Genomic DNA, 13316 nt, shown 5'->3' with positions numbered 1-13316 from the left:
TTAGTTTGTTGGAGGAAGCCCAGGGAACGGGTTGTCAAGTTGAATACGGATGGCTCCTGCCTTAGTAATGGCAGAATTGCTGCTGGTGGAGTTCTTCGGGATGCTGGTGGCGCCTGGCTGGCTGGGTTTACCCATAACTTAGGTACGGGCTCCTCCTTTACTGCGGAGCTCTGGGGGATCTTGTCTGGCATTAAACTCGCCATTCGCATGGGTGTTAAAAGACTTTCGGTGGAGTCTGACAATTTGGAGGCTATCAACAGGATTTCGGATAGACAGGCTGTTTGTCTTAAGAGTCAGAATCTCATTAAAGCCATCTTGAGGCTTCGTCCTGCCTTCGATTCTCTTACCTTCTCCCATATTTATAGGGAGCAAAATCGCGTGGCGGATCGCTTGGCAGCTGCTGGGCATGGGGGGATGTTAGGTGTTTCTACCCTTTCCGTTCCTCCTTCTTTTCTGTTACCTTCTCTTCTTGAGGATAGGATTGGGGTCAGTCTTTCTAGACTGATCCCGGGTTAGGTTTTTGTTTGTTTGTTTTTTTTCTTCCCTTCTTACCAAAAAAAATAAAGATAATAAAATTATAATTATTATTTGCAAATGTTATAAATACATTATATGACGCCTAACATGATATTAACGGACTTTTTGATGGTTAGAATTAACATACTAATTTAAAAATAATACCATATCTTCTTATATTTTTAAAAGTTACCATTAATATATATACAAAACAAAATTACATGTAACCCAAAAATACGACACGAAATCGACACTAACCCGATTGTGACACAAAAAAATTTAGGTTGGGATTGAATTTACTCTTTTTAACACGAATCCGAAAATGACACCATGAACACGATTGGAACACAATAATTGTCAGGTCTAGCTTCAAGCTTCAACCAACGTTGCTCGAAGTATCATCTTTTCTATTCTGTACTTTCATAATGAATATATTTTACAGAGTGATTTCTTATACAGCAAAGTTTATTAAAACGTTAACTTGCTAGAATCAAATGGGATAAAAATCTTATTTTCGCCGAAAATTTTTAGATGACATTTACATATCAAGATAACTTAAAATGTATATGAAGCTCGCAATAGCCGGAACATAATTACATATTTTTCTGATCGGATTATCCCTTTTGTCTCTGCACATTTCAGTCGTTTGTTCGTTCGATGATCATTATCGCTAAGTTTTGTATATTGAGTTGGATCCTTTATCTCCGATTCAAGAAGGTTTGGGGTCATCAAAATGACATATCGAATGCCTCGTGGTCAGGGGTCTTTTGCGTAAATCCAAATTCATCGTTGGAGCGCCTTTTGACTATGCTTGCCCTTTGCACTAGCCTCACCAATGCTTGGACAACTTCAGACATTGGCGGGCGGAACTCGGGTTCCGGCTGTACAGAAATAAAAAACCAAGTATGTTAGGAATCACCAAACATGCATATGTGCCTGCAAAGTCCAGCACTTCCCGACAGTTCTTTCGCTCTTTCAAAAGATTTAGAGCAATATAGATTTGTTCGGATAATGTCAGCGAAATGAAAGTTACCTGAACACAGAGAGCAATAATGTCAGCGAAACGTGAAAGAGACTTCGCAGGATACATGCCATTCAAGGTAGGATCAACCATTTTCGCCAAGGCATCAATATCGTGTAGCTGAGGAGTGGCCCATCGGACAAGCGACTGCTCTGATCTCGTCCTTGAACTATGGCATAAAAGGATAAAGGATACCGCAGCGTAAGCAAATTTAAAAAAAAAAATCACCAAAATAAGAAAATCTCTGAACGGAAAGAATAGCATATCGTTTTCTGCTACCTGTCCAGCGGCTTCCTGCCCGTCAACAACTCTAACATCACCACACCGAAGCTGTACACATCACTTTTAACCGTGTATACTCCTGACAGTGCAAATTCCGGAGCACTGTAACCAAATGAGCCAACCATCTGTGTCGAAACCTGTAATTGGTGAACAATGTAGCGAAATAAGGAACGATGACAACATGATCGTAAGAAATTATCACCAAAATTACAAATTTTATCTCTCATTTTACCTGCCTCTCTGTGTTGGGTGTGAGAGCAGCTAAACCGCAATCCGACAGGTGAGGATTGAGCTCTTCGTCAAGTAAAATATTTGCTGACTTGAAATTTCTGTGCACGACCGAAGGCAAGCAGACTTCATGCAAGTACCTGATACACGAGGAACAGTTAAAAAACGAGGCAGGGCAGCAATTATATGTGTCTGTGCGCAGTGACGGATCCAGGATTCACTGAGAAGGGGTGCTTATCGTGATTTATGGGTGCTAAATTGATTTTTGCATGTTTTTACATAAAAAAAATTAAAGTCCCGTTCACAGATTTCATAGAATTTTTGGCGTTTTCCGGCAACCAGTGGATGCTCAAGCCCCCCTAAACTCCGCCTGGATCCGTCCCTGTGTGTGTGCGCGCGTGTGTGAGAGAGAGAACTCTAATGTCAACATACTCTAAAGCCCGAGCAGTGCCAAGTGCAACCCTAACACGTGCATTCCAAGATAGAGTCTTGCCATCATCATCAGTAAAGTGCAGCATATCGTGCAGACTACCATTACCTACATATTCATAAACCAAAAGGCGCTGCCCATGCTCGGTACAGTATCCTGCTAACGAAATGATGTTAGGGTGCCTCAACCGGGACATATTTGAAACAGCTTCAAGAAAGTTATCTTCTTCCTGTAGCGAAAGGGCAGCATTGTCGATCTTCTTAATGGCCAGTATCTACAACCACACGAAAAAATCCATTAATTCATAATAGCAACATAATTCAGAATAATCACAAACGGAAACATAGGGAAGTAAAATTAGATATATGAACTAGCAACTTATGTTGCACGGAAACTGAAACAGAAACGGATACCGGGAAACTTTACTTCTAAAAATATAGCTAGGAAACGGTAATGAAAACGGAAATGAAAAGCAGAAACGCTAATGAAGAAGAGTTCACGTGCAACATAGAGCAACTATTAGCTATTTTCTCTGTTCGCGTGCATCTGGGAGCATGTGTCCGTTACCTAATTTGGAAGAAAAAAGAGGGAAGGGGGGAAGAGGATTACAATCCAACATTAGTGAAAATCACAGAAACGTTGCCTCAGAAAGTGTTCGTTACATAACTTATAAGAAAGCTGTTCATTTAGCACTTTAGAGAAGACAATGAATTGAACAACTTCATACTCGATTTCACGAGAGGATAATTTTCGAAAGTAAAACAAAAATTACTGCAGCAAACCTTAGGCATTAGGCCTGATAAGAGAATTAAAGAACCGGTGTGAACCAGAAGAACAAATAATATTTCTATACAATTGTCAAGTTACCTTTCCATTCGGAAACTCCCCCTTATAAACACGACCGAATGAACCTTCACCAACTAAATACTCTTGACTAAAGCTATTTGTTGCCGTTTGCAGAGAAGCAACAGTATATGACGTGGCAGTGATCGGTGACTTCATTCTCTTTATAGATCCCGAATGCCCTTGTAATCTGTCAACGGCCAATTTTTCAGCAGGTGGGGGTTTCAGATCCGTAACAGCAGCAAAACTTTTCACTCTTGGCTCTTGGACTTGTGTATTTACTGCACAAATTAAGTAGGATTCAGTTAGAAGTGTCAAAAAGAAGTCGGAAACCATGAATTTCTACGCTATTACAAACATAAGAACCCCAAAATATCCCGATCCCAGGCTAGCGCTGACATGACTTGATATTAAGGAAATGATTAAATCTGGTGCTTCGAAGAGAAAATAAAAGAAACTTACTGTCATTTGTACTACCAGGCCGACTTCCATTGGAAGCTAAGGTACCAACATTTTTGCGTTTATTCTTTCTAATGCAAACAACAATACACAAAAGTGCAATCAAAACCAAAAATGTTGAGCCGAGGATTATGCCTACTACAGCCCCCACTGACAATCCATTATCTGAATCAGATGACTCGCCATTAGAAGATGGGGGTGTATGTGCTCCTGATGCTGAACGACTGCGATTACTTCGAAATCTACCAGGCGGTGGAGGATTATACGGAGGTGGAGGGGGAGCAGGACCATTGTCGAAAGAGTTCCCATCCGATCTGTTTCATTTTGTCAAAAGCTAAGTAAGATGGTTTGCATAAGTGGATAAATTGAAATGAGAGAAACGAAAACTCACATAAAAGTTGGAAGTGAAATAAGTTCTCGAGGTATCCATCCGCTAAAATGGTTGTTTGCAACATTTCTGTCGATTTACAAGCCGAAATAAGAAAATGTTGACAGAGAATACAACGGAGCATCAATAGTAAAGGAACTTACAAAGAAGCCAAAGGCAAACCCGAGAGAACATCCAGTGAACCAGTCATTTGGTTGTTCTGAACATAGCTGCCACGCATTAGAATATCACAAAAACGTCAATCGGATTTCACTAATTTATTAATTTTATCTTAAATGTAGTTGATTTATTTATTTGACAACATAAGTCGTGTAAACTCACAGCGAGGTAAGATTGGACAAAGAACCAAATGAACTAGGAAGATCTCCACTAAAATTGTTGAAGGAAAGATCACTGCATCCACGAGCATAAAAGAGACCATAAACGAGGTCAAATAATACGTTTAGTAAGATATTTACACGTATGAAAATTTTCCATTGCATCGCTTTTTTTTCTTATGACTTATCCGTTGCAAAAGAGGATGCATTTGATACATTATTCATAATAATTCAAGTGCCACCTAGAATCTCCTACCGTGCTCCTACGCTAGTTCAACAGTCAATCATCGAAGACTAACTGGTTTTAGTAACTCGATAATGATTCCTAGGGGTGTCAAAACGGGTTATCTCTATAAATCGTGTTATTGCACGAAAACTCTTCTTCATTAGTATTTCCGTGTTTCATATCTGTTTCCGTTTCCATCACCGTTTCCAAGCTATATTTTTTTAGTAATTACGTTTCCCGGGATCCATTTCCTTTTCCGTGCAACATAGGTTATCATGTTAGAAATTGACAACTCGAGCAAAGGATCACATGAGGGACCAAGGTACAAAATACAAATGAAATTCAGATCTAATTGCAGGACAACTTCAATCATAGCCGGTTAATGATGTGCAACCGTATCTAAGATTATATATACAAAAACAAGTTCAAGAATTTCACAAACTCTGACATAAAAAAAAAGTCGTTTCGTAATAAGATTTACAACCACAATAACGATAGATTTTACGGAACAAGATATCTTACAGGCTTGAGAGATGGGCAAGATTTGCAAAAACATCTCCAACTGATTGGGAAATCGAATTATGGCTCACGTTCCTAAAACAAAGGAACATTAGAGTAAAAAAAATCGTAATAAGCAAAATTTCATAACAGAAGCTACTCACAAGTAAGCAAGAGAAGCCATGGTAGAAAGGGAATACGGAAGATTCCCGCTGAAGTTATTTCTTGCAAGATTTCTGCATAATGAAGCAATAAAGTTTTAGCCACATCGTTAAACGATTAACAGAATAGCCCCAAAATAACATGACTAGAACATTACAGGCTTGTAATATTTGGCGGTAGCTGGTATGGGAGCGTGTCGTGAATGTTGTTGTCACTTAGATCACTGAAAAGTAAAAAGAAAATTGCATCAACACCTTAACTAAACAAGAAGATGCGTATAATGATTTACGAATTAATGCAAACAATGCCTCACAATGTTCTCAACGACATTAGATTCGAAAGCAAGTATCCCATCGTACCACTGAGTCCTAACCCGGAAATCTGACTGTTAACAATAGAAAACAAAAACCCATTAAATAAAACAAAGAGAAACACTAGATATAAACTATGTTGCACGGAAACTCTTCTTCAGTAGCATTTCTGCATTTCGTGTCCGTTTCCGTTTCTTTTCCGTTTCCTAGCTAAATGTTTATAGAAATAACGTTTCCAGGTGTCTATTTTCGTTTCCGTGCAACATATGATATAAATGAAATGATTTCTTTAAAGATATGTTCATACATTGAAACAACAGCTGATCCCTCACAAGTAATCCCTTTCCATGCCTCTGCACACGGATCACCGCCATTGCTTTTCCAATTCGTTAGTTGCCAAGGACCGTTTAATGAACTGTACATAACCTGTAAAGCTTGGACTGCAACAAAAGAAATTATTGAACATTTCGGGTTAGAAACCAATCAATTTCCTCATCTTGCTCAAAAATGAGGATCAATTTCCTAATTTTTCTAAGAAATGAAGAACGAACTGAATGCTCAAATCAAATCACTAGAATAAATAACGATTTTCCAACATCAAACACAAAAGACGATCATGAATTTTCATTAATTTCTACATTTATCCGATAAGTCTTGGACTGCAACAGAAATTATTGAACCATTTCAGACTAGAAACCAATCAATTTCATAATTTTGCTCAAAAATGAAGAATGAACTGAAATGCTTAAATAAAATCACTAAATAACTATTTTCAAGCATCAAAAGCAAAAGAGGATCATGAATTTTCATTCATTTCTACATTTATCCGAAAAAGCTTAGACTGCAGCAGAAATTACTGAACATTTCAGACTAGAAACCAATCAATTTCCTAATTTTGCTCTAAAATGAAGAATGAACTGAATGCTCAAATCCAATCATGGAATAACTATTTTCCAGCATCAAACACAACAACGATCATGCATTTTCATTAATTTCTACATTTATCCGAAAACAATCAGACACCAAAAACAAAATCAGAGAAAGTTAAAGTTCTCGAACTCTAGCTAACTCACTGCAATAACCATAGAAAAAGTCATTAACTTAAATCTCTACAATCACCATCACATTAGCAACCTAAATCTATTAATCAATCACAAACTCTTACAGAGCTTGAACTGCAACAGAAAGTATTGAACATTTCAGGCCAGAAACCAATCAACTTCCTAATCTTGCTCAAACATGAAGATCAATTTCCTAATTTTGCCCAAAAATGTAGAACCAACTCTCAGACTGAATGCTCAAATCAAATCACTGGTTAAAAAGGTATTTCAGACACCAAAACAAAATCAATCACAACTCTTACAAAGCTTGGACCGCAACAGAAATTACTGAACATTGAAGATCAATTTCCTAATCTTGCTCAAAAATGAAGATCAATTTCCTAATTTTGTTAAAAAATGAAGATCACTTCCCTAATTTTGCTCACAAATGAAGAACCAACTAAATGCTCAAATCAAATCACTAGTAAAACTATTTCAGACACCAAAAAAACAAAACCAAAATCAGAGAAAACTAAGTTCTTGGACTCTAGCTAACTCACAGTAATAACCATAGAAAAAACCACTAACTTTAACCACTACAATCACAATCACATTAGCAAACAAAACAAAATCCACAAATCAATCACAACAGTTACAAAGATTCAAAGAAAAAGAAACCAAAACAGGAGGAGGAAAAAAGTACCATCAGAGGCATCAGTATTGCATTGAACAAAAAGAGGCAAAGCAAAGATCAAGGAGAGCAAAATGAAGATGAACACTGATGAACGAATTGAAGACAAAGAAAGAGCCGCCATTGAAGAAGCTTCTTGCTTCAATGCGCCGTTCTGTTCACAAAACATTGTAGTGTAGGCTCTCAAGTAAAGAAGATGAAGAAGAAGAATATAGAGAGTTGAGATCGGAGAGAGGAGTGGCAACAGGTACCGCCATTAAAGAGAGAGAAGAGAGAGAGATTCGAAGCTTGATAGAGAGTTATGAAGAAAGAGAGAGTTTATGGGAATGGTGTCGGCGAAAAAGGCAAAAACTTAAATTGAAAATGGAAAGAAAAATAATGTAAACAGAAGAAAAGTTAATTGTTTTGGCAAGTCTCATGGAAGTTTACTTCTTCCAGGTAACTCTTTCCTTTCTTTGCGTTGGGTTTCGGATTCTCTTCGTGATTCTAGGGTAAATTACATTCGTAGTCATTGAACTTTACTCATTTTCACGATATCACGGTTAAACTTGAGATAAAGTCCAAATTTGTCTATGACCCTGTTTGGTAAACCGCTTTTAGAGTAAAATTAGAGATTTAAACCACTTTAAAAGTTTTGACTAATCAAACCTTAATAGTGGTATTTAGGGGGTGTTTGGTAGCTGCTTTTCGACCTACTGTTTGCCTTTTCACTTTGAAAAGGAGAATTTAAGGTGTTTGGTTAGACACCTCATGTTTGCCTTTTGTAGCCGAAAAGTAGCTTTTTATAAAAGCAGGGAATCCCTGCTTTTTGGAACAGCAGCCTTTTCAAACAGCAAACAGCAAACCGTAACAGGAAACAGCAAACAGCAAATAAAATAAACGGACCCTTAGTAAATAGAGGTTTGAAACAGTTTATTGGCCCTGTTTAGCAAACAAAATTTTTGAAGTCAAATTAGAGGTTTAAGCCATATTAGAGGTTTTGATTAGAACTTCTAATAGTGATATTAGGTAAAGAGAGGTTTGAAACAGCTTATTGGCCCAGTTTGGTGAACAACGTTTTGGAGTAAAATTAGAAATTTGAGCCACATTAGAGGTTTTGACCAATCAAACCACTAATAGTTGTGTTTGGTGAATAAAATGTTTGAAATAGCTTATTGGATCCAAAAAGCTAATTTTAGGAGTCTTTTCAATTAGCTTATTGCTCCATCTCTTTTTATGGACATTTTTTCCCCCTAATTAATACCTTTTAGTCCCAAATAAATGTTTTATCATGTCTTTATTTGTCATTTTACACCAACAGTTATTAGCAATCAATTAAGTTTTACCAAACAAGTTAACATAATCTGCTAGTCAAATCAGCTAGTTAAATCAGCTAGTAAAAAAATGTAATTAGCTAACAGCTAATTTAATCCGCTATCAGCTAATACCTAATTGCCAAACACGACCATTGAATTTAAAAAGCTAATTTTGAAAAAGATTGTTTTACGAGCTTTTTCAATTAATTTATTGTGTCATCTTTTTTAACAACATTTTTACCTTTAATTACTACCTTTTAATCCGAATAAAAGTTTTACCATATCCTTATTTATCATTTTACACAGACAACTATATATTAACAATTAGCTAAATTTTACCAAACAAGTTTACACAATCACCTAGCAAAATCAATCAGTCAAACCAGCTAATAAAAAGATAATCAGCTAACAGATAATATAATAAGCTAACAGTTAATTACAAAACATGGCCTAAATTTAATCTTAATGTTCCAAACGAAGTGTAAATTTATCCTTAACGTATAAAATGGTGCAAATTTAATGTTAGCATTTTCAAGCAAAATCAATTTTAACTCTACATTTTTTTAAAAATTGGCTGTTATATAATTATTACATCGAACATTACAGATAAATTTATCAATAAATTGAAGCAATTCGTATATTTATTTATTTTTGGTTTTTTTAGGGATAAGGTGTAAAAATACCCTAAGTTTTACATCCATGAGCTATTTTACCCCTAACGTCTAAAATAGTATAATTTTACCCTAATGTTGACAGCCAAAAGCAATTTTATCCCTAATAGTTGCAAGTTGGGTCAATTTTGTTGTTTAAAAGAAATCGTACTTTTTCATATTTTAATAATTGAATAGGAGATTAATATTTTTAAATTCGGTGAAATTTTTGAAATTTTTTTATCAAACTCGTATGAAATACAATATTTTTTTTAAAAAAATTTCCACGTCTAATCATATGTTTGACCAACTCGTACAAAATACAGTATTTTTTTTCACCGAAATCACTCATGTGACATCTCAACGTCACGTCAGCATCACCTGACATATTAAAAAAAATATAACTATACATTTTAATTGATAATCGATATGCCACATAGATTAACTTGTAGTTAAGATTTTAATTGACAATTTTTATTTACTGGAGTTAATTTATGGTTAAATATTTTTTATTATGTCACATGATGTTAAGATATGTGATTAGATGTCACGTGAGCAATTTCAGCGAAAAATGATCGAAAAATATCCAAAGTGACTTTATTGGAACACAAGCAAACTTAAATGATTTTATTGATGCAAATTAAACTTTTGTGACCTTTTGAAAATATTGTTAAAACTTTTGTATCCGTCAGTAATAATTACCCCAAAAATTGTGATTTTAGAACATAAAAAATCAGGTTGTAAATGTGGTTATACATAACTTTAATTCTTGAACGACTCTAAGATCATCGATGGTAATTTTGATGTATTAATTAAAATTAAGTGGTTATAATGTTAAAAAATATAAAATTGGGTGACTTTTATGTTATATTTTAAGTCGAGTGGTGAAAGCGTGAATGTGTAAATTTTAATGGTAATTGATATAATTTAGCTTATATGCTTCTAACTTTAACTGCCAGTTTGTCACGTCAGCAATAACAATTTTTTAAAAATAAAAAGAAACATTATCAAAATTTCCAATTAGTTGAAGAAAGTCAACTCAAATCCAACTCTAGTCAAGTTACTTCAACTTCAATCTATTGAGGAGTTCAACATATTGACCTTTGTATTTTCTATTAATGTTGCAATTTATAAATTTTTAAGATCTATTTAGTTTTTTTATATATATAAAAATGTCATATATCATTCCTTTCAAGGAAAAAGTACGGATACAACAAGAAAATTAAGAGGAATAAAACCTCTAATCCATATAGGTTACGGTCAGTATAAGATCCACAAAAGGAATAAAATATACTACAAAGAACAATAAAACAAAAAAGTATAAAATACAATAAAAATAGAAATCATATCATTCTCGTAAGTCGAATCTTGTTGAAAAAATGATGTAATCCATACTTTATCATTTAGACTATTCCGGACATTTGGATCTTAGTCCTTCCTTTTTTATTGCAACCACGTAGATCTACGGACAATATAAACCTTTTCCGCTCTTGAAGACCGAAAAAAGAATAAATGAAAAAAATATAGCTAACACGTGTAGATCTGACGGAAAAGAAGTTTAATAAAGAATATAGATTTCAAACCATCAAGAAAAAAGTATATCTGAAACTTAAAAATTAAATCTAAACATAAATGGGAGAAGGAAGAAGGAAGACAAACTTCCTTCCTCCTCCTCTAAGTAAACCTGATTAGCAAGCAAGATCGGAAACGTTGAACGACAATAGCGGTAGTGGGAGCAGAAGAAATGGATATTTAGAAGAGAAGAGAAAGATCTATTTAGTTAATTTTTTTGTTGCGGCGAGGAGCAAAAAAATCCGGGGACGTCAAGAAAGAAAAGAAATACTACAATCTAATCACACGAGGCAAATTAGAACCCATCGATCAGCTAATAGCAACACACGGATGCTTGCAGGAGGCACATTACATTTGTGGTAGTCCAAGAACAACTGTCTTGCGAAGTTTGTCATCCAGTCTGCTGATCTGTTTCCTTCCTGATACATGTGTACCACCCGCACCTCTCATTCCTTATGGATGATCTCCCGACACTTCTCCAAAAGCTAATAAAACTGATGTCATAAGATGTAGCCATTTGTAACCAGACGAACAATAAAATAAGAATCTAACTTTATTACTATCCCTCGATACCCCTTCTCCCAAGCTAGTTTTAACCCGTAGTAAAGACCCCACAATTCAGCAAGAATAGAAGATCATGTGCCTATGTTCATAGCGAAACCGCCCAACCACTCTCCATTGGATCCCGAATCAATCCATCGTAAACAGGGGCCCGGGTTGCTCTTACACACGCCGTCACAATTCACTTTCACCCAACGAGCCTCTGGAAGCTTCCAACGGATCAAGATTTCCTGAAATAAGCTGATGTTGGTCAACTAGAGTGTATCAAAGGCACTCCAGAAATCAGCAACATGCAACCTCGGGAGCTAATTCTGTCTAGAGGGGATGATTTATCCGGATAAAAAATGCGCTGGCAACGCCACCGCCAGAGCTACCAACAAACTGTAGCATACACAATTTATTAAAGGGATAAGGTACCAATATAGGTCTATGGTTTTTGGAAAAAGTATCAATTTAGGCTCCACATATAAAATAGTACTAATATAGGCTTAACGTTTAAAAAATGGCATCAATTTAGGCATCAATAACGGAACGTGATACGTTATTCATATTATTTCGTTAAGTTCTGATTTCTCTCTCCACGTACAATTGATAGAACTTAATGGAGTAATATAAATGACGTATCACATTCTATTATCGAAATCTAAATTGGTACTTTTTTAAAATATTAAGCTTATATTAATGTTATTTTATACGTGTATATCTATTTAAATCTTTTTACTAAACAATGTTGTTGATTAATGTTAGTTGATTTTATTATTATTTTTATTTGAAAATAATAATAATGATAAATCTGGCTTTTCAATTTCATTAATTTGTTTTATTTGCACTTGAGTAGCCGTTAATTTAGGATAGCTTCATATTGATATATAAAAATAGGCAAAACACATTATTTGGTCCTTGATTTATCCAAAATTTATGTGTTTAACCCTTGACCTACTATTTGGTCACATTTGGCTCATTACCTATCCAAATTAGTAAAATCAAATCCAAAATGGATGGAAAGTTAAGTAAGATTTGATTCTGTTACACATAAACAATCTATTGTGGTATTAGTAAAAATTCTAAAACCTTACTGAGTCTAAAATGATATTTTACATCCAACCCAATTTATTCCTCCTCGGTGGATTTCTTCTTTCCCGCGTCTTCTCTTTCCTAATTTCTTCAATCCCCCGGAATTAACAATGAGGTTGAAGATTTCCTTAGGAAGTTTCGATCTTCTCATGACCTTGCCCAGTTTCCGGTTAAAAAATGGTGGAAGTATCAATGGCGGCGGCATCAAGTTTTGTCTAACCAACAAATTTTGTGAAACACAAGGAGAGTTTGCTCCATTACTGCTTCTTCTTATGAGATAGAAGCTTTTGCTACCAATATCCCCAATCATCTCCGCTTTATCTAAACCTGCTAACAAAATTGATCATATAAATCCATAAATATGTTCGTAGAAGAGCGGGGAAAGAAGGAATCAAAAGAAGAGAAGACGCCAAAAAATTGATCAGATAAATCCATAAATATGTTCGTAGAAGAGAAATTATGGAAAACCAACGAATCATAGAAGAGAAGACGGTGGGAAGAAGAAATCACAGGAGAAGGAGAACGACTGAATTGGGTTGGATGTAAAATACCATTTTAGACTCAATAAGGTTTTAGAATTTTTACTAATACCATAATAGATTGCTTATTTATAACAGAATCAAATCTCATGTTAACTTTCCATCCATTTTGGGTTTGATTTTACTAATTTGGATAGGTAAGGGGCTAAATGTGACCAAATAATAGGTCAAGGACCAAACACATAAATTTTGGATAGATGAAGGGCCAAATGA

The 13316-nt window shown here is 35.2% G+C and overlaps 1 protein-coding gene across 1 annotated transcript; it reads right to left on the bottom strand.

The window, feature by feature from the left end:
• Positions 1-917: 917 nt before the first annotated feature.
• On the bottom strand, positions 918-7767 carry LOC136232855 (protein STRUBBELIG-RECEPTOR FAMILY 8). Its single transcript, XM_066022299.1, has 16 exons — positions 7425-7767; positions 5989-6121; positions 5684-5755; positions 5528-5593; positions 5373-5444; positions 5233-5304; positions 4489-4560; positions 4311-4376; positions 4171-4236; positions 3783-4093; positions 3345-3601; positions 2480-2751; positions 2052-2187; positions 1817-1956; positions 1550-1706; positions 918-1397 (listed from the first exon to the last, which is right to left on the bottom strand). Exons 1-16 carry the CDS (start codon positions 7579-7581, stop codon positions 1245-1247), a joined length of 2202 nt encoding a protein of 733 aa, XP_065878371.1. The 5' UTR covers positions 7582-7767; the 3' UTR covers positions 918-1244.
• Between the last annotated feature and the right edge of the window lie 5549 nt (positions 7768-13316).

Source organism: Euphorbia lathyris, chromosome 6, assembly GCF_963576675.1.
Source record: "Euphorbia lathyris chromosome 6, ddEupLath1.1, whole genome shotgun sequence".
In the NCBI taxonomy this organism is placed as follows: domain Eukaryota; kingdom Viridiplantae; phylum Streptophyta; class Magnoliopsida; order Malpighiales; family Euphorbiaceae; genus Euphorbia; species Euphorbia lathyris.
This window is presented reverse-complemented; position numbering and strand designations above follow the sequence as displayed.